The sequence below is a fragment of the Anarhichas minor genome, unplaced genomic scaffold (genome assembly GCF_050575085.1).
Source record: "Anarhichas minor isolate MPS153535 unplaced genomic scaffold, ASM5057508v1 ptg000001l, whole genome shotgun sequence".
NCBI classification, from domain to species: Eukaryota; Metazoa; Chordata; class Actinopteri; order Perciformes; family Anarhichadidae; genus Anarhichas; species Anarhichas minor.
Window position 1 is genome coordinate 1,368,851 of NW_027466447.1, and position 19,083 is coordinate 1,387,933.

Sequence of the window (19,083 nt, forward strand, 5' to 3'; positions counted from 1 at the left end):
GCCACCATATTATTATTTTCTCATCTTCTAAAAAGAGAAAGTTGTGTTCAGGGACTTAATCTGTTTTATTAAACCACTTGTTTCAGCTCTATTCCTCTCTGTTAACATCATTGTTGGACAGTGAATTAATGTGTTTTAGGATTCTGATCATATTGAGCTCTTAGATTGTTTATTATCTGTGACTTCATTTCGGATGTGAGTGGGTACGTGTAGGAGCCATTAGTTTTGCCTGTGTATTATATCTGTTTATAGTGGGAGCCTACCTCAGGTTGGCCACAGGTGGCAGTGTGGATTAGTGTGGCAGATAATTTGTATTATGGGGCACAGGTGCAACAGAGAGGTAATGAGGCATGGGTGATGGGGAGATCGCACATACCAGAGAGACACCAGGAAGATAAGTCAGTCATCTTTTCATATCATCATTTGTAAACCGAAAGACTAATTAAACGAAATACCCAAAAGTGAAAGAGCCTGGAATCTCTTTATTGAAGCGAGTAAGAAACATGGTCTTCTCCCGCACCCAGCCGAGTGGCTAGTTGCTGGAATTAGTTACTATAGTACGTTTGCTAAAAAGATTTGTGCTTTGTCTCGTAGCGGTGCTTCATTCACTGCTTTTAATAATCGTCACGGTCTCTGAACATATGAGACATACTGGTTTTAAACTGCCTGTGGGAAGAATTAACATTTAAAAGTCTGTTCATGCTTGGTTAAAGACTCTGATCTCTCTGGTTTCGCTGTCCACATTTCTCTTTTTGGAAATAACTTCTCTGACTCACGTATTGTTCTCCAACTACTCAGCCTTTCGCCCGTCTCCCCCGTGTGTGTAAATCGGAATAAACATATTGGATTGGCTGAGTATCATCACGTGAAGTGATTTACAACGCATGTAATTGGTCGGTGTGTTTCATGCGCTGCTGAACGAGTGCCGTAAAGGCTAGAAAAGCTGCGCCGTTTAAAATAGAAGTGCTCTTTCAAAATGTAATAATTCTCAATTATCTCTCGGTTATATGTTCAGGGTCCAGATACAACGGCGTCTGGGTCTGGACCTTCTATTAGTGACCCCTGATGTATATTGTATAGTTGTTACATCACAACTGTATGGAAAACCTGACGGCTTGTTTTAAAGGCACAGTTTCTGAATACGGGTTGTGTGTATTTCTCCATGGATTGAGCATTACAATATCTATACTGTGAAAGTATAGATATTAGACCTGCTTTATATAAACCCGATATGAAAATCACACTTTTACAATATGGTACCTTCAAGACTTTTAAATCTATTATTTACTGACATATTTTAAATCGTAAAACCAAACTTGAAAATGTCTTAAGCTTGTGTTATCCACAGACCCTATTTAACCAAAAACCCTCTCAAAAGACACATTGACTTCGAGACAAGGGAACTTGGAGGGCAACTCATTTCCTGCTTTTATGACTCATTCCTGCATCACTCTATTAGACTGATATTAATCTGTTTAGACCAGGGTTGAAGTTTCATTTTTTGATTAAAGACATCAAATCTGAGCATGTGTAGCGCTCATCATAATCTGCTGTGATGTTTTATTTCCGTCTATCTGTAATGATATGTGGGACTGCAAGAAAACCAATCCCCTCTTTTCCTGTCCTCTTCCATCCCCCAGACCCACTGAAATCCTCCTAAGTAGACAACCACAGAAGTAGTGAAGGATGGACTCCATCTCTATGCTGGGCGGCAGCAGGAGCCCCTTGTTCCTCACGGCCCCGTCCTCCCACCACCTCCGACACACGCAGGCTTGTTTCCTGCCCAACGGCACAAAGAGCAGAGTTGGAGACCCAGAGACTGTCTGTCTGCCTGCCCAGTCCACAGTGGCCATCCTGGGCTCAGGTGACTTCTCCAAGTGCCTGACCATCCGCTTGCTGCGCTCTGGCTTCCATGTGGTGGTGGGCAGCCGCCATCCCAAACTGGCGGCCCAGTTTTTTCCTCATGTGGTGGATGTGACACACCATGAAGACGCTGTGGGGAAGGCCAGCATCGTGTTCCTGGCAATCCGCCGTGAGCATTACTCGGTCCTTTGGGACCTCAAGCATCTACTGGAGGGTAAATAACATGCATCACACTGAAAACACTAACTGTCAATGTTACCACTTTCTCTTCACTTTTACACCAGTCAAGTCGTGACTCAAATGCATCCTTTTCTAAAAATGACAAATTAAGAAACTCACACGCTCACATTTTTGCTACAGTTACTGCAGTGAATATGGTGCAAAACACATTCAGACACCGTGTCAAGAAATGTACAGTTGTGGAAAAGAAAAGTTTTTTTTCTTGGATATTTTTCTATCACAAACGATAACTACAGGTGCTTGAATTTGCCGCTACGAGCCTCAAATGCTGCTTTTTCGTGTGCTCTCCCTTTTGCACCACATATCTCTGTGAAATGTGGAGCAAAAGTGGGCGTGGGCGGGTCGCTTTTTTGTCTTTAAACAGCAGCACATACATTCATCAGCTAACTTACTGGATCCCTACAAGATGAATAACGTGTAAGTATTGATCATATATGTTGTCTGTGCTGTAGGCTACTAGACGTGTTGTGTTACGTTGTGTCACTTGCTATTTCTAACATAGTTGTGTCTTATATTATCTATTATGATTGCTAGCCAAGGAACCTAACTGTTCGTGTAACGTTACTGTTTGTGTGTGTATGTGTGCACACGTCTGCAAACAAACATGTGTGCCTGACTGTACCAGTTCTGTTAGATATCTAAATTAAGTGAATGCGATGATAGCTTTTGTTGTCCTTGTTTTATTTGTAATTTCTGTGTATGTACGTTGAGAGCAACATAAAAACAAATAAAGCTGATTCTGATTCTGATAGCTTTTGTTAGCACGATTATTTGCCATGTGAATCAGGCAGCTGGAGCTGTCCCATTGGTATTTAAACTGTCATATTCTTCTCTCTACAGAACAATGCGACATTGTGGGTCCTGAGCAGGACCTGTCCAGACCTGCGATACAGGTCCAGGTAGGTCATAACAGATAGGTTATAACAGATTGTGATCTATACCATTATATTTTAGGTACTTTATGGTAAAGAACACTTCCTCATTTGTCATTTAAAAAAAGAATCCTAAGATTTGTAGGCTTCAATTTGAGGTTAACCACATTATCAAAATATATGCCTTCCTGGATCCTGGTAGTTCAGCCACGTTCTGCTCAGAACATTTAATGCAGAAGCTGAACATTAGGCAAAATAACCAACTTCTTGTTGCAGACAATGGGGCAGGAAACTTACACCTTGAGTGGTTTGGAGGTATCTGGTCTGGACAGCGATGACTTTTATACTTTACCAGATGTTCTAACACAGATGACAATGCCAGACACTGCTGATAACATGGTGACACCTGAAGACCTCACTAAATGGCCGTATTAATCAAAAGTACACATCCCAAGCATAAAGGCAAGCGTGGACTTGTTCATTGGAACTAACGCTCCCAAGGTATCAACAGCTGTGGGAATGGCCCGTTTGTATCAGGACAGTGGTGCTTTAAGGGCAGAGATTTGTGGGGCGTCGAGAGACCTCGGTGTGTTCGTGCGCATTGTTTTGTATTGTTTTTATTGTAAATTCAGTTTTCTGCTGTGATACCCGGAGCTCTTTCACCAGAGATGAGCTCATAAACATCAGGGACACAACTCCAGTGGACTTACTTTTCTTTGAACATCTGTGGAGTTACTGGGCATTCTTGTCAAAGGTGCGGTCACCTTTACTCACGCTGTGAAACGCTGTAGAGAGGAAACCGAGCCGGTGCGCTTGTGCGTCTCCGCCAACGTAGGATTAAACTGATTAAACTGTAAAACGGATCGATCCGTGATCAGTTACACCACTAGTCATCGCCCAGTTGTGCAAGCTATGCATTGACGAAAACTGCTGCTGATAACCAGTTTGCGACTGAAGTGGCACAATCTGTCAAGCATAATTTCTAAGTGGATGACTGTTTGATGCTATCCGGATGATAAAAGAAATCATTACTCTGTGTCGGAAGGGGAACTTCAACTTGGAGAAATGGATCAGCAGCACACGTGTTGTTTTGCACGCCATTGCAGAGGATCAGAGGGCCAAGGATTTAAAAGAGTTGGATTTGGACCGAGACAAACTTCCAGTGGAGAGAGTTCGGGTCTGGGTCTGCAGTGGTGCGTGGAGGGTTACTCTTTCAGATTCAAGTTGGACTCTCACCATGCCCAACTACATCACTTTGCTGATGCCAGCGAAAGTGGGTACGGAACTGTAACATACATCCGGATGTTCAATCAAGAAAAACACATCCATGTCACCTTTCTGCTCGGTAAAGCCAGAGTGACACCACTGAAGGCTGTAACTCTTCCCTGACTCGAGTTGTCAGCAGCCGTCCTTGCTGTCAGAGTAGACTCAGTGTTAAGGGCATACCATGAATGAGAAGACAGCAACAAAAGCGCTGCACTGACTAGATCAGCACTGACCAGAGCAACTACGAGATCTACTTGTATTAGCTTAGCCTACAATGGCTTGAGGACAGCAATGCCCTGTGTGCAATGTATAGGCTCTAGCCAGCAATGGCTAACGGTCAGCAGTGACCTGAATAGCAACAGTCTGAGCTTAGACTACGTGGCTAGTGGACTGGAATAACAGGCATGAAATTATATAGATTTGGCTCAGCAGTAAGTCTCCATTACATGCCATTTTTAATGAATCATACATCACTCCTAATGCGATGGATCTGATACCCCTTTGATATACGATGTGCATGACGTCACTGATTACAATACGATAATTGTGAGCAATTACAGAAGCAATGACAGCCTATGAAAAAATTATGAAAATACAAGAATATGTATACAAGAAACGACTCGTCAGTTCCTTGGCCAACTCCCGCTCCACGATTCCTGTCGGCGGTTCTTTTGCTTCTGTTCCTGCTTGACCGCATCGATCTCTGGTTCCTATTCCAGCTGGGCCACAGTGTTCCCCAGTTCTTAATCCCGCAGCTTCTCTCGGTTCCTGATCCAGATGGGCTGCAGCAAACCCCTGTTCCAGCTGCTGCCGATACAGAACTCCAGTCTCCAGTGCTCCGACCCCCATAGACCCTGTCTCCAGAGCCCCGAACCCCAAAAACCCAGTCTCCAGAGCCCCGACCTCCAGGCCAACCGCGCCAGCCTGGCCGTCCTCTTGCCTGTCCCCCGGAGCAGCTCAGTCAGCCTGATTGTCCAGCCTGGTTGTCCGGTTCTGCCTGTCTGCCTTGCCCCCAGGCCATGGGTCTGGGGTTCCCTGCTTCGCCCCTGTCCGGCCCCCCTCATTCTGCAGCTTTGTGGTTCCGTTGTTCCCGTCTGGAACAAACCAGACTGGACTGGATTTTATAGTTACTCCCTTTTGGACTCGCCTTTGTAAATTTTGTTTTGGTCTATTCTTTATCAAAATCACTGTTGAATATCCTTCTGCTCCGGTGTCTACCTGCATTTGGTTCCATCCCCTGTTGCTCTTTTTTCCCCCACGTGTCTATTTCTGTGGTGTTTGTACATGGAGAGCAACATGTGTACGCACTTGGCCTTTAAATCTGATTGTGATTGCTGTTGCTATATTTGCCATGAATTCAGTAATTCTTAGCGCTAACAAGTGGATAAAAAAATCTTAAAATAAAAAGTTGCTCCCTCTGACAGAAGTGTGCCTTCTTCATCGTCATCCTTCCATTTGAGGAAATTCAAAATGAGACAATGTAAAAAAAAAAATGCTTAGTACAATTAGCCCAGTGGTTCCCAAACTTTTTCTGTCAAGACCCCCTTTGATGATATAGGAACATTGGACGACCCCCCCCCCCCCCCCCCGCAACCCGACCCCAAATTTTTCTTGGTTTTTAATGAATTGCATTATAATGCATGAACTGTATAAAATATTTGTATTTCTTTCTAAAATAAGTACATATCACTTCACAGTTTATTCTTCAGTTTGTTTAACTGGGAAAAAAAATAGCAATAATAAAATATATATAAAATAAAAAATATATAAAATAATTTGTAAATACAATTAACTTAATTTCAAACAAAGTGCAAACAACATATACTGTATTTCCTCACATTGAACAGCAGGTTTTCTCAAACAATAAAATAACACAATTATGAACAAGGTGTGCAGGTCTACATGGACCATATTATTTTGTGATCATATTCCTATGTATATTCCTATTCATATATATCAATCAGTGACTGGTGTGGGCTTGCTTTGCTTTACAGATTTTGTCAAAGCGGGGTTGCTGGTTGGAGATAGCTACTCTCAGTTCATTCTCAATGTTCAACTTTGATCTGTATTTGGTCTTCATTGCAGCAACTGCAGAAAACCCTGTTTCACATAAATAGGATGTGGCAAAAGGCAACAGTATGCCCATAGCTCTTTGGCCTAGTAGTGGGTAGTCTTTCTCCACTCCAATCTTTATCTTTCTCTGTCGCTCCGTATCTTTCTCCGTATCTTTCTCGCTCTGTGTCGCTCTGTGTCGCTGTGTGTCTCGTTGTCTTCGTGCGCATTGTTTTGTATTGTTTTTATTGTAAATTCAGTTTTCTGCTGTGATACCCGGAGCTCTTTCACCAGAGATGAGCTCATAAACATCAGGGACACAACTCCAGTGGACTTACTTTTCTTTGAACATCTGTGGAGTTACTGGGCATTCTTGTCAAAGGTGCGGTCACCTTTACTCACGCTGTGAAACGCTGTAGAGAGGAAACCGAGCCGGTGCGCTTGTGCGTCTCCGCCAACGTAGGATTAAACTGATTAAACTGTAAAACGGATCGATCCGTGATCAGTTACACCACTAGTCATCGCCCAGTTGTGCAAGCTATGCATTGACGAAAACTGCTGCTGATAACCAGTTTGCGACTGAAGTGGCACAATCTGTCAAGCATAATTTCTAAGTGGATGACTGTTTGATGCTATCCGGATGATAAAAGAAATCATTACTCTGTGTCGGAAGGGGAACTTCAACTTGGAGAAATGGATCAGCAGCACACGTGTTGTTTTGCACGCCATTGCAGAGGATCAGAGGGCCAAGGATTTAAAAGAGTTGGATTTGGACCGAGACAAACTTCCAGTGGAGAGAGTTCGGGTCTGGGTCTGCAGTGGTGCGTGGAGGGTTACTCTTTCAGATTCATGCCATTTTTAATGAATCATACATCACTCCTAATGCGATGGATCTGATACCCCTTTGATATACGATGTGCATGACGTCACTGATTACAATACGATAATTGTGAGCAATTACAGAAGCAATGACAGCCTATGAAAAAATTATGAAAATACAAGAATATGTATACAAGAAACGACTCGTCAGTTCCTTGGCCAACTCCCGCTCCACGATTCCTGTCGGCGGTTCTTTTGCTTCTGTTCCTGCTTGACCGCATCGATCTCTGGTTCCTATTCCAGCTGGGCCACAGTGTTCCCCAGTTCTTAATCCCGCAGCTTCTCTCGGTTCCTGATCCAGATGGGCTGCAGCAAACCCCTGTTCCAGCTGCTGCCGATACAGAACTCCAGTCTCCAGTGCTCCGACCCCCATAGACCCTGTCTCCAGAGCCCCGAACCCCAAAAACCCAGTCTCCAGAGCCCCGACCTCCAGGCCAACCGCGCCAGCCTGGCCGTCCTCTTGCCTGTCCCCCGGAGCAGCTCAGTCAGCCTGATTGTCCAGCCTGGTTGTCCGGTTCTGCCTGTCTGCCTTGCCCCCAGGCCATGGGTCTGGGGTTCCCTGCTTCGCCCCTGTCCGGCCCCCCTCATTCTGCAGCTTTGTGGTTCCGTTGTTCCCGTCTGGAACAAACCAGACTGGACTGGATTTTATAGTTACTCCCTTTTGGACTCGCCTTTGTAAATTTTGTTTTGGTCTATTCTTTATCAAAATCACTGTTGAATATCCTTCTGCTCCGGTGTCTACCTGCATTTGGTTCCATCCCCTGTTGCTCTTTTTTCCCCCACGTGTCTATTTCTGTGGTGTTTGTACATGGAGAGCAACATGTGTACGCACTTGGCCTTTAAATCTGATTGTGATTGCTGTTGCTATATTTGCCATGAATTCAGTAATTCTTAGCGCTAACAAGTGGATAAAAAAATCTTAAAATAAAAAGTTGCTCCCTCTGACAGAAGTGTGCCTTCTTCATCGTCATCCTTCCATTTGAGGAAATTCAAAATGAGACAATGTAAAAAAAAAAATGCTTAGTACAATTAGCCCAGTGGTTCCCAAACTTTTTCTGTCAAGACCCCCTTTGATGATATAGGAACATTGGACGACCCCCCCCCCCCCCCCCCCCCCCCGCAACCCGACCCCAAATTTTTCTTGGTTTTTAATGAATTGCATTATAATGCATGAACTGTATAAAATATTTGTATTTCTTTCTAAAATAAGTACATATCACTTCACAGTTTATTCTTCAGTTTGTTTAACTGGGAAAAAAAATAGCAATAATAAAATATATATAAAATAAAAAATATATAAAATAATTTGTAAATACAATTAACTTAATTTCAAACAAAGTGCAAACAACATATACTGTATTTCCTCACATTGAACAGCAGGTTTTCTCAAACAATAAAATAACACAATTATGAACAAGGTGTGCAGGTCTACATGGACCATATTATTTTGTGATCATATTCCTATGTATATTCCTATTCATATATATCAATCAGTGACTGGTGTGGGCTTGCTTTGCTTTACAGATTTTGTCAAAGCGGGGTTGCTGGTTGGAGATAGCTACTCTCAGTTCATTCTCAATGTTCAACTTTGATCTGTATTTGGTCTTCATTGCAGCAACTGCAGAAAACCCTGTTTCACATAAATAGGATGTGGCAAAAGGCAACAGTATGCCCATAGCTCTTTGGCCTAGTAGTGGGTAGTCTTTCTCCACTCCAATCTTTATCTTTCTCTGTCGCTCCGTATCTTTCTCCGTATCTTTCTCGCTCTGTGTCGCTCTGTGTCGCTGTGTGTCTCTCTCTCGTTCGCGCTCCCTCACTCTCTCTCTCCCTCGCTCGTTCGCGCTCTCTCGCTCGGGCGCGCGCTCGCTCTCTCGCTCGCGCGCGCTCGCTCTCGCTCTCGCTGGTTTTGCCACAGTCGGTCTGTGACATGAGCCGCTCTGGTGGCGTGGTTGGAACACAGTGCATGTCACGTCGGTTATTTTATATTGTTTTACCGGTGTATGTGTGCGTCTGTGTGTGTGGGTTGGTGATGAAGCCGCGACCCCCCTGTAGTACCACCGCGCCCCCCCTAGGGGTCGCGACCCCCACTTTGGGAACCACTGAATTAGCCTAACCAGACAAAGACCTGATATTACTTTGCAACGATTGGGTTTCAATCTATTTCTATTCAATCTATTTGCCGCTGAAACACTCATCCACGCATTCATCACCTCTCGACTGGACTACTGCAACAACATCATGTATAGCTCATCCATCAAAATCATCAACAAACTACAATACATCCAGAACTCAGCAGCCCATCTGCTCTCCCACTACCCCACCAGAGACCACATCACCCCAGTCCTTCAAAACCTCCACTGGACCCCCATACAGCAAAGAATCCAGTTCAAGATTATTCTCATCACATATAATCACCCTCATCACCCTTCACAACCTCGCCCCTTCATACCTTTCGGGCCTCCTGCATCGACACACTCCCACCCGCAACCTCAGATCCGCCGATGCCAACCTCGAGGTTAAGGTTAAGGATCCTTACCCCCCCCCCCCCCCTACTCTGTCCAAGCATCGGACCTGGGGGGACAGGGCCTTCTCTTTCTGCCCCCTCCCTCTGGAACTCCCTCCCCCATCACCTCAGACATTCTCCGTCACTCGCCACTTTCAAAACTCATCTATTTAAATCTGCTTTTAACCTGTGAAGCTAGATATGTATGTTTCTTTTTTCTTTTTTTTCGTGTTGTTCCTTACTGTTATGATGTCATCTATTTTGTTCTCATTATAATTGCTTTTATTGTTTCTGTTTTTACCATGTAAAGTGTCTTTGAGTGCCTTTTAAAGCGCTATATAATAAAATGTATTATTATTATTATTATACGCCAGAAAGGAACGCCTGCCCCTAACTCTACAGGTACACAAATCACTCATTTGTGAGCGAAAAAGCAGCATTTGAGGCTCTTAGCGGCAGATTCAAGCACCTGTAATGATTGACTTGTGTTTTCCTTTGTCCACAACTTCACATTTTTTGACACGGTGTGTGAATGTGTTTTGCACCATATTCACTGCAGTACAGAAGGATTTGTACACCTGCAATGAAGAATTTGAGAAGGTGTAACTGTTGTGTAACATTTTTCTGTGACTTCACATTTATTGATACACATGTGTGACTATTTCCTACAACTACAAATTCCACTGTCACAGGTGCTCAGTTGTGTTGCTCCAATAATACCTCTATACACAAAACAGCAAAGCAATGGCTGACTGAAGGAAAGTAGTATGTTTAATAGACAAGGTAGTCTAATAGACTGGTAAACCACTTGATAACACTGAAGCATAGACTACACTATAATGAGTTTGCTCTATATTAAAGAAAAGGTTCTTTTGAAGTTTATCCACATGCCGTATTGAAAGATGTTTTGGCCTCCTTAATCTCTCCTTCTGTCCATTAAGGGATCCCTTTGCAGTATGATTTCAATGTGAGAAATAAGGGACAATATCCACATTATAAAGTTCAGTTGAAGATCATCAGCAGTCTGAGGCATACAAATTACTGAGGATCTTCCAAATACACTTTTTTAGGAACAAAGTTGCTTATTTATGTTTTTTTGCTGAGCTGCAGCAGAGAAATAGTGACACAAAAAGACTTATTCTGGAGGATTTGAGTACCTCAGACTGTTGAAGTCTTACAGACACCATAACAAAAGTACACAATACTTAGACCTACATTGCAAATTATTGAAGGCAGAATAGGTTTTGAACTTCAGTCTAGATCCTCAATAAGATGCAAAATAGTAATAATTATGACTAGAGTGACTGCATTGAAGCACCTCATACATATGCAATGATGCACTATAATTCATATAATTCATACTACATGCTGCCGACAAAAACAGTAAAACAGTTAACAGTTAAAGTCAGAGGCAACGCCAAGGAGGGTTATACTATCTAGTATTGCACATAGTTGACTCATACAATCCCAAATAGTTGAGTAAGGTATATTGTGCAGCTGACAGTTTAGTATATATGAATGTCTTTAACTAGAGAGATCATGATTTTGTCTTGTTGTTCTGCAGGCAAGATCCTGGTGGATGTGAGTAACAACAGGAGGGTGAACCAGTATCCAGAGTCTAACGCTGAGTATCTGGCTTCACTGCTGCCAGGCTCCATTGCGGTCAAAGGCTTCAATGTAATCTCAGCCTGGGCAATGCAGCAGAGCTGCCCTAAAGACGCCAGCACACAGGTACAGTCACTCATGTTCTACTCTTTGAAAAAACAAATCAAGGTCCACTTACAAGCTTCTTCTGGATATTTCAGTGGCTTTTTCACTTTATCTATCTGAGACGGCTCTGCAATCATCAAGTCACATAAGTATGGATCGTCAGTCACATGAGAACAGCTGGTTGTCTCTGTTCAAAGATGATCCCTGTTGATGTGAATGTCCTCCCTGATCTTTCTCTGGACGTCCACTGACTTCAAGGACCCCAGGACAAGTGAGTGGATAAACACAGACAACTTCAGCTGTCTTTGAACACCAGACCAAAACCACTCTCAGCATCCACTGGGAAGAGGTCAAATGTCATGCACCAGGAGTCAGTGGACAACTGGAGAAAGATCAGGGAGCTCATTTACATCTGACTCCAGAGAACGGGAAGTGTCAGGAGTCGCAGTTGTCAGAGGGGTGCACTATGAGGAGGGATGAGTGGGTTATCCAGTATGTTAAGAATGCTTTAATGTCACAAAGATGGCTCTCTTTTAACCTGGCTAGATCGCCATGATTTCTTATTCTGCACACCTAACCTGCTCCAGAGGAGGTTCTGTTCAGGGGGAGGAGTGTTCAGAGAATAGTTGGCTTTTCATCACCATATTCTCTATGAGCAATATAGATTGTCAGCTGAGAAAACATTGTTATGTATGCAAACTTGTTGAGCCGTGCATTAATAAGCCACAGAACGAAGACGTGCAATTACAGTCGTGCAAAACTGTCTGCATCGCGTTGCATGGTTTTGCCAGGGGAACATGCATTCAGCTGATGGTGCAGAAAATCTGAACAAGGACACTGTGTGCCGGGCTGTTCACGGTTGTTCTTGCTCCGAGTGAATTGCTGAATATGTTTGTAGTGTTCTCTGGCCATTTGTCCATGCTGGTTATAAAAGAAACCTTCTTTAAAATCGTAGATAGTAATAGATAGTAGATAGTCCTTTAACCACATGGTTGGCGGTTTGATCCCAGGCTCCTACTGGCCACGTGTCCTTGAGCGAGATGCTGAACCCCAAGTTACTTGCCGGGCACTTCACAGCAGCTCACAGCTCCTATAGGTGCTGAGGATGGGTTAAATGCAGAGGTCAAATTTCATGTAAGTACTTGTATGTATATGACCATGTAATATAAAGTTTGAGTTTAAGAGCCAGAGAATGAGCAGCTGTCAAGTTAGAAATAAACAGAAGGCATCAAGCATTCCTCTCTTGCCTTATCTGCTGAAACAGCGTTATATTTAGCGATACAATTTTTTGATATTATTCATAAGTATCCTCTTGACTGAAGTCTGTGGTACATGATGGGTCTATTTTGTGAGGTAGAAGACTCAAATGATGGGGAACCCGCACAGAGTCTGATGAAGAAAACCTACTTAACAACGACAGATAACCGTCGTCATGATACCCGTTATCTCTGATTGGGCTTTTAGGTTTTGTCGAGCGCAAATAAATCCTGGCGCTGTTGGACATGCTTCATAGTACACCCCTGTGCTTTAATACATTTTGTTGCAGTAGAAGTTTAAACAAGTCTATTCTTTGGAAATAAGTGGAACAGCCTTCAACTAAGGCTACAAGACATCATGACTTGATCGGCTCCATGTCTTCTGTTGATGGGAGATATGGCAGCCGACATTCTGTATGTGACGGAGACAGTAACAGTACTGTGCGACTGCCTTGCGTGCTCTCTGACACATTAATACTGTTATGATTTAGGCATTATCATAAAAAAATAAAAAAAAGAAGCTTTGTGAGCCTTTCCAGAGCAAATTAATTCCTATACAGGAAAGTCACAATAATAGAGCTCCTAGCGATAGGAAAACTTCTCAAATAATCCCCCAGCCAGTCAGCTTCCTTATCCATGGTTTGGATTATAAAACTGCAGGGCACAACTTCAGTCCTGCAATTACGAAGCTTCTTCGACCTAAAATGAAATGCATGGGTTTCATGGAGAACTCCTGCTATCAGGAATACTGCAGCAAGAGATTACAATGTCTTTGCTGGTGTAATGAACAGGTGAGGCCAACTTTAAAGTCCCGTCCTTCCTTTAGATCAGTGGCTCTCAACCAGGGGGTCTACAGCCCTCAGGGAGTCACTGTCTGAGAATTCCAGCAATGAAGAATCAGAATGAGCTTCACTGGCCAAGTTGCATCTCTCTCAATGTTTTTACAAAGAAATAGAGATAACAGTCAGGGACAAGGACAACAAAGCTGGATGGATAAAGGTAAAGAATAGACAGAACTGTTATGTACACAAGTAGTGAAAACAATGAAATAAAAAATGAAACATCTATATCCAAGTCCAAGTGTTCTGTACATTATAAACAATGCAAATAGAGCCAAGAAATAAATACTGAATAGATACATGGATAGTTAGAGATGCATGGACTGGATGACTATGTACAGTATGTACATGTAAGGATGTCTATATAGTGTATAAACAGCGTAGAGGATTTATATTGACAGTGACAGATGATATGTACAGACATATACAGACAAATATTGACAAGGCAAGCAGGTAGGAAGACGAAGGGACACTTTACTTGAGGCAGGAGCTAACTTACAGCATGGCAACAGGAAGGCAGTCTGCACAGTCACATTAATCCCAGAGGGCAGTGCTGGTGAGCAGGTCAACACCTAGGAACTGGTAACAAGGAGTTCCCCTGCTCATTGTCTTGTGCAATGCTGGTGTTTTACCTATCCAGGACTCTTAATACAAGTGAAGTAGGGTAGATCTTTTTTACTTGTTTAACGGTTCACAGTTCTGTGACAAAGGGGAGCAAACACAAACCAACTTGTTTTCAGATATCCTCAAGAGAAGACATGACGTACAGTAATAGTAACTGAAACTAAACAATACATTTATACCACCAGTGTTAAGAGAATTAAGGTTGAATGAAGGAAATAAGATTGCATATACAGGGAGAGCACATATTAAACTGCTGCGAGGCTTTTATATGAATTAGTCTATATTTATCTTCTTGTCAACAAATCCCATGCAAGGGCACAACCAGCCACTTGTTATTGTGTCTTACTGTAGAGCTGCATCTTTAAAAACAGTTCACAGATATATAGTTTTGTTTTTGAAAATAGTTCAGTAATTTCCTAAAACAGCCAGACACAAGTTTTTTTGCAACCGTCACTCAAACAGGAGGACTAAGTGCATTTGCTGGGGATTATTTCCAGCGGCAGGTGTCCTCACCTCTCTGTGCTCACCATCCTTCCTGGTTGTCTTCACTGTGTGTCTAACCCATCTTCCTCTCTGTGTAGGTGTTTATCTGCAGCGACTCGGTGGAGGCTCGACAGCAGATTATGGAATTAGCCCGCCAGCTCAACTTCCTGCCGGTGGATATGGGCACCCTGTCTTCCTCGCGGGATATTGAGAACATTCCCATACAGTTATTTCCTGGCTGGAAGGGCCCCGTCCTTGCTGCCGTAGCCCTCTCCATCTTCTTTTTTGCTTACTCTTTTGTACGAGATATCATCCACCCATATGTGAAATACAAGCAGAGTGACTTCTACAAGATCCCCATAGAGATGGTGAACAGGACGCTGCCCACTGTTGCCATTACTCTCTTGGCCCTGGTGTACTTGGCAGGCCAGCTGGCAGCCGCCCACCAGCTCTACTATGGTACCAAGTACAGGCATTTCCCACACTGGCTGGAGGGCTGGCTGCAGAGCCGGAAACAGCTGGGTCTCCTCAGCTTTTTCCTGGCTGCTGTCCATGTTGTCTACAGCCTCTGTCTGCCCATGAGGAGGTCTGAGAGGTACCTGCTGCTCAACACTGCCTACCAGCAGGTCAGTGGGGTGCACCATGTCCACACACTGATACTCATTCATTTGACTGTCCACCCACATACAGCTGGCTTTTTTCACCAAAATGAAAGGTGACAGTGAGGTTGACAGGTTTGGGAAACTCAAGCCTCAAAAAAAAAAAACTGTATCTGGCAACAAGCACTATAGGTAGAGATGCTGCACAGAAGTAATAGGTGGATGGTACACTGGTGTTCATCAGAAAATAACAGCTAATGACTCTCCCTACACCCACAAATTCTCAATTTTACATCTCTGTGTACAACATAAAGAGAATGTTAATGACATGTTAATCAGTAAGCTTAAGAGGTGTTGGTATGAAGGTGTAAGTTTGCTGGACCGCAGCAGAGTGGGGACCAGTCATATGAACGCAAACGTCTGTAACTAAGTGAGTGATGAAGTTACATCATTGTTGGCTCTGGTCGGAGTTCATCCACTGGCTGTTGCTCTTTCTAAAATGAGAAGGCCATTCTGCTGCTAACAAAAAACAAATGACTTAAGAAAACAAAAACTTCTGTGATCAATCATCTGATCCTCTTTCCTAATACTTACATGGCTGTTATGGGACTAAAAGACTATACGCATTAATATCTAGACAGATACAGTTTTGTAGGCTAAATTAAAATGATTGCATGGGTGCTGTTAGGCTGTGGGTGTGCTAACCTAGCTTGTTAAAAAGACAGTTATTACTGTCACTGGAAAAATAACTAAATTACCATATATTATAGCGACCAGAGCCTTTACTTACATCAACTGCAGAGGGTACCAGGCCTTTATTTGAAGACAGGCTTTAATATCTCACTGTCTGATAAATATACTTGGTCATATTTTAGTAGGATGTGATTCACTAAAGTAGTTAATTATTGAAGATAACATGATTATATTGTTGATTAATTCATAAAATTGAAGCAGCCCACAGTTATTTGACTGAAAGCTCAATGACAAGTGAGATTCTACTTCAGTGAACAGATATTACTGGGACCACTACTGAAAATTGCAGATGGACATTTAATATCCATAAATTCCCATTATAGACACACTAAATGTCTCTGTTTTCCGATATGGCACAATTTAGCACATTGACCATTGACGGTGCAGCCATGTACTAGGTTACCACTTAGTCTTGTATAACTTTGGACAGAGCCAGGATAGCTGGTTCCCCTGAGTCCAGTCTTTGTGTAAAACAAGACTACCTATCTCCTCCTCCGGTGTCCATTCCGTACTAAACACACAGACTTGAGATTAATATCCACCTTCTCATCTCACTCACAGAAAGAAAGCCATTTGATGGACAGGAGGTTCAAAATGGATTCATTTATGAATACACTAGTATCACATTTTAGTGTATGCAGTCAAATTGAACTTTTTTTTCAAATCTGATAACTGCATGTCACTGAGAGCTGAGCAATGTGAAGAGGCAGTGTGTCTGTCTTCGATCACTTACCATGATGATCTCAATATACGTAGCTTACACACTTGCACTGCTTTGGACAGGCTTTGGGCAAATATTACCTGAAAAATCAAATAAAAATGAAGGAATACAGTTTATATATTTCCACATCCAAGGAAATGGAAACGCAAATACACGTTAGTGATGGCAAATATCTCAAAACTGTACACACAACTTATACATAACCAAATTCTGTACACACTACCTGTTTACACATGTGAAATTAGCACACTACAAGCACACCCAGTCTGCACTGTCACAAATGCTGCTCATGTCCATCAGGGTCCATGCACACATCTGTGGAGTTTTATTAATTGAACTTTTATTATACATACCACTGATGCACAATATTCAGTATACTGACATCAGAAGGGTTTTAAGGTAGTATTACTATGTCTTGGGGTAATAAAAATCTAGTTTTAGAACCTCAATATTTCAGCTTTTGCACTTTCAATGTAACACACAGCAAACCTGCAGTTATTCCTGTAAACACTGGAGGGGCAAAGCAGCTCACCTTCTGCAGGTTGATCTGGCCATGCATAAAAGAAAAAGTGAAAGATGATGATTGTGTTGAATTCCATCGTGAGCATCCTTTGTGTTGGCAGGTCCATGCTAATGTTGAGAATGCATGGAATGAGGAGGAGGTGTGGAGGGTGGAGATGTACGTTTCCTTTGGGATCATGAGTCTTGGGCTGCTGTCGCTCCTGGCCATCACCTCCATTCCCTCTGTCCACAGCACGCTCAACTGGAGGGAGTTCAGCTTCATACAGGTACAAACACTGACACTGAATTACTTAGATACCGAAGAATACTTCACAAGTTCTAGGGTAATAACGGGAGTCTTTTTTTCTATGACTTCTAATAGTGAATATCCTCAGAAAATGTAATTTAAGAAGATGTGTACTATTATTAGTATTTGCTGTATGTATGTACCATCATGACTCTTCCCGTCTTTGCTACAGTCCACACTGGGCTACATCGCTCTGCTCATCGCTACCTTCCACGGCCTGCTGTTTGGCTGGAAGCGAGCCTTTGAGGAGGAAGCCTACCGTTTCTACCTGCCCCCCAGCTTCGTAGTGGCCCTGGCCCTGCCAGTGTGTGTCATACTTGGGAAGGTGCTGATGCTGCTCCCCTGTGTGGCCCGCAAGCTTCACCAGATCCGCCGGGGCGTGGACAGCAGTCACTACCGCTGCCAGCGCCTGGAGCCAGTGGGCTCGGCTGCCCACGTTTCACCTGAGAGAGTTACCATCATGTGATTTGCTCCTTTATTGGGGTATTCACATATGCTGTCATAGTTAGTTGTTTTATTGAAGCAATGATTATATTATTCTTACTTTGTATCTGTGAACAGTTTTTGTGAATTGTGTACTTATTAGCTGTTACTATTCACTATCACTACGGACCTTGTATGACTGTTGTGTTATGTTTGTCCATCTAAATTGTAAAATGGAATATTCTCCACCAATACTTTATTTCTGTCCTTGTGTTCTGGCAGACAATACACATCGGTACTTTAAGATGGACTAGCTCAGTCTGTTAGAACACTTGCACAATGTCTTCTGTGGCTCTGAATTTGTCAAGTCCAGGAACATAACCCTGATGATGTCATAGTGATGTCAAGGAGGATGGAGAATACAGATGTTTTGCAGGAAGCCTTTTAAAGATGTGGGTGTTTACAGGCAGGGGTGGTCTCATGAAAACACACCCCAGAATGACATTATTGGAAGTGGAGGGTCCAGAGTTTTGACATCAGGGCTTCTTCTGCACAGATTTATGGACTTTTTTTTTTCTAAATCCAATGGACGTTCAATACTAAATTGCTGTAGTACCCCTTTAATTATGTGCAGTATTTCTGTTGATAGGTTGGTACATTTCATAAAATACAAATTGCTTTTCAATAGGGTTTTTATTCTTACAGCTCACAACACAGAACACTGTGCAAATGGTAAAGAAGAACTCATTTATTTACAAGGCAGTCACTAGTTCGTATTATCCGTGTCCTGTGTGCCAGGTCTGTATTACTGTACCTCTTCATACAGTGGCATGCTCTAATCAATCATATCCGTGTGACGTTGATTTAGATTCTTTCTTTTTGTTTCACACACAGCAGGTATTATTATAGTATAATACAGTATATATTATTTATATACTATTCTTTCCCTGATGTTACACCCGGTCTAGGGAAACCTGAGCGCAGCATAACGATGGGTCTCCCTCTCTCCCCCACTCCCAATAATGGCCAGTGCTGCTGCCATACAGTCCATCATATTTATTTATTGAAACAGTTGTGGTAGCAATAAGCGTCAGGGTGAGCCCCTTAGGCTATATTCTGCGATTGGCCAATCCGATTGGTAGGATAGCGACCCCCTCTTGTGCAGCGTGGCCTGGTTGAGAGCTGGAGAGAA

At 42.8% G+C, this 19,083-nt stretch overlaps 1 protein-coding gene across 1 annotated transcript; it reads left to right on the top strand.

The window, feature by feature from the left end:
* The first annotated feature begins 1,686 nt into the window (after positions 1 to 1,686).
* steap2 (STEAP family member 2, metalloreductase) lies at positions 1,687 to 17,934 on the top strand. Its single transcript, XM_076086267.1, has 5 exons — positions 1,687 to 2,077; positions 11,240 to 11,406; positions 14,686 to 15,213; positions 17,284 to 17,448; positions 17,641 to 17,934. Exons 1-5 carry the CDS (start codon positions 1,687 to 1,689, stop codon positions 17,932 to 17,934), a joined length of 1,545 nt encoding a protein of 514 aa, XP_075942382.1.
* Positions 17,935 to 19,083: the final 1,149 nt, after the last annotated feature.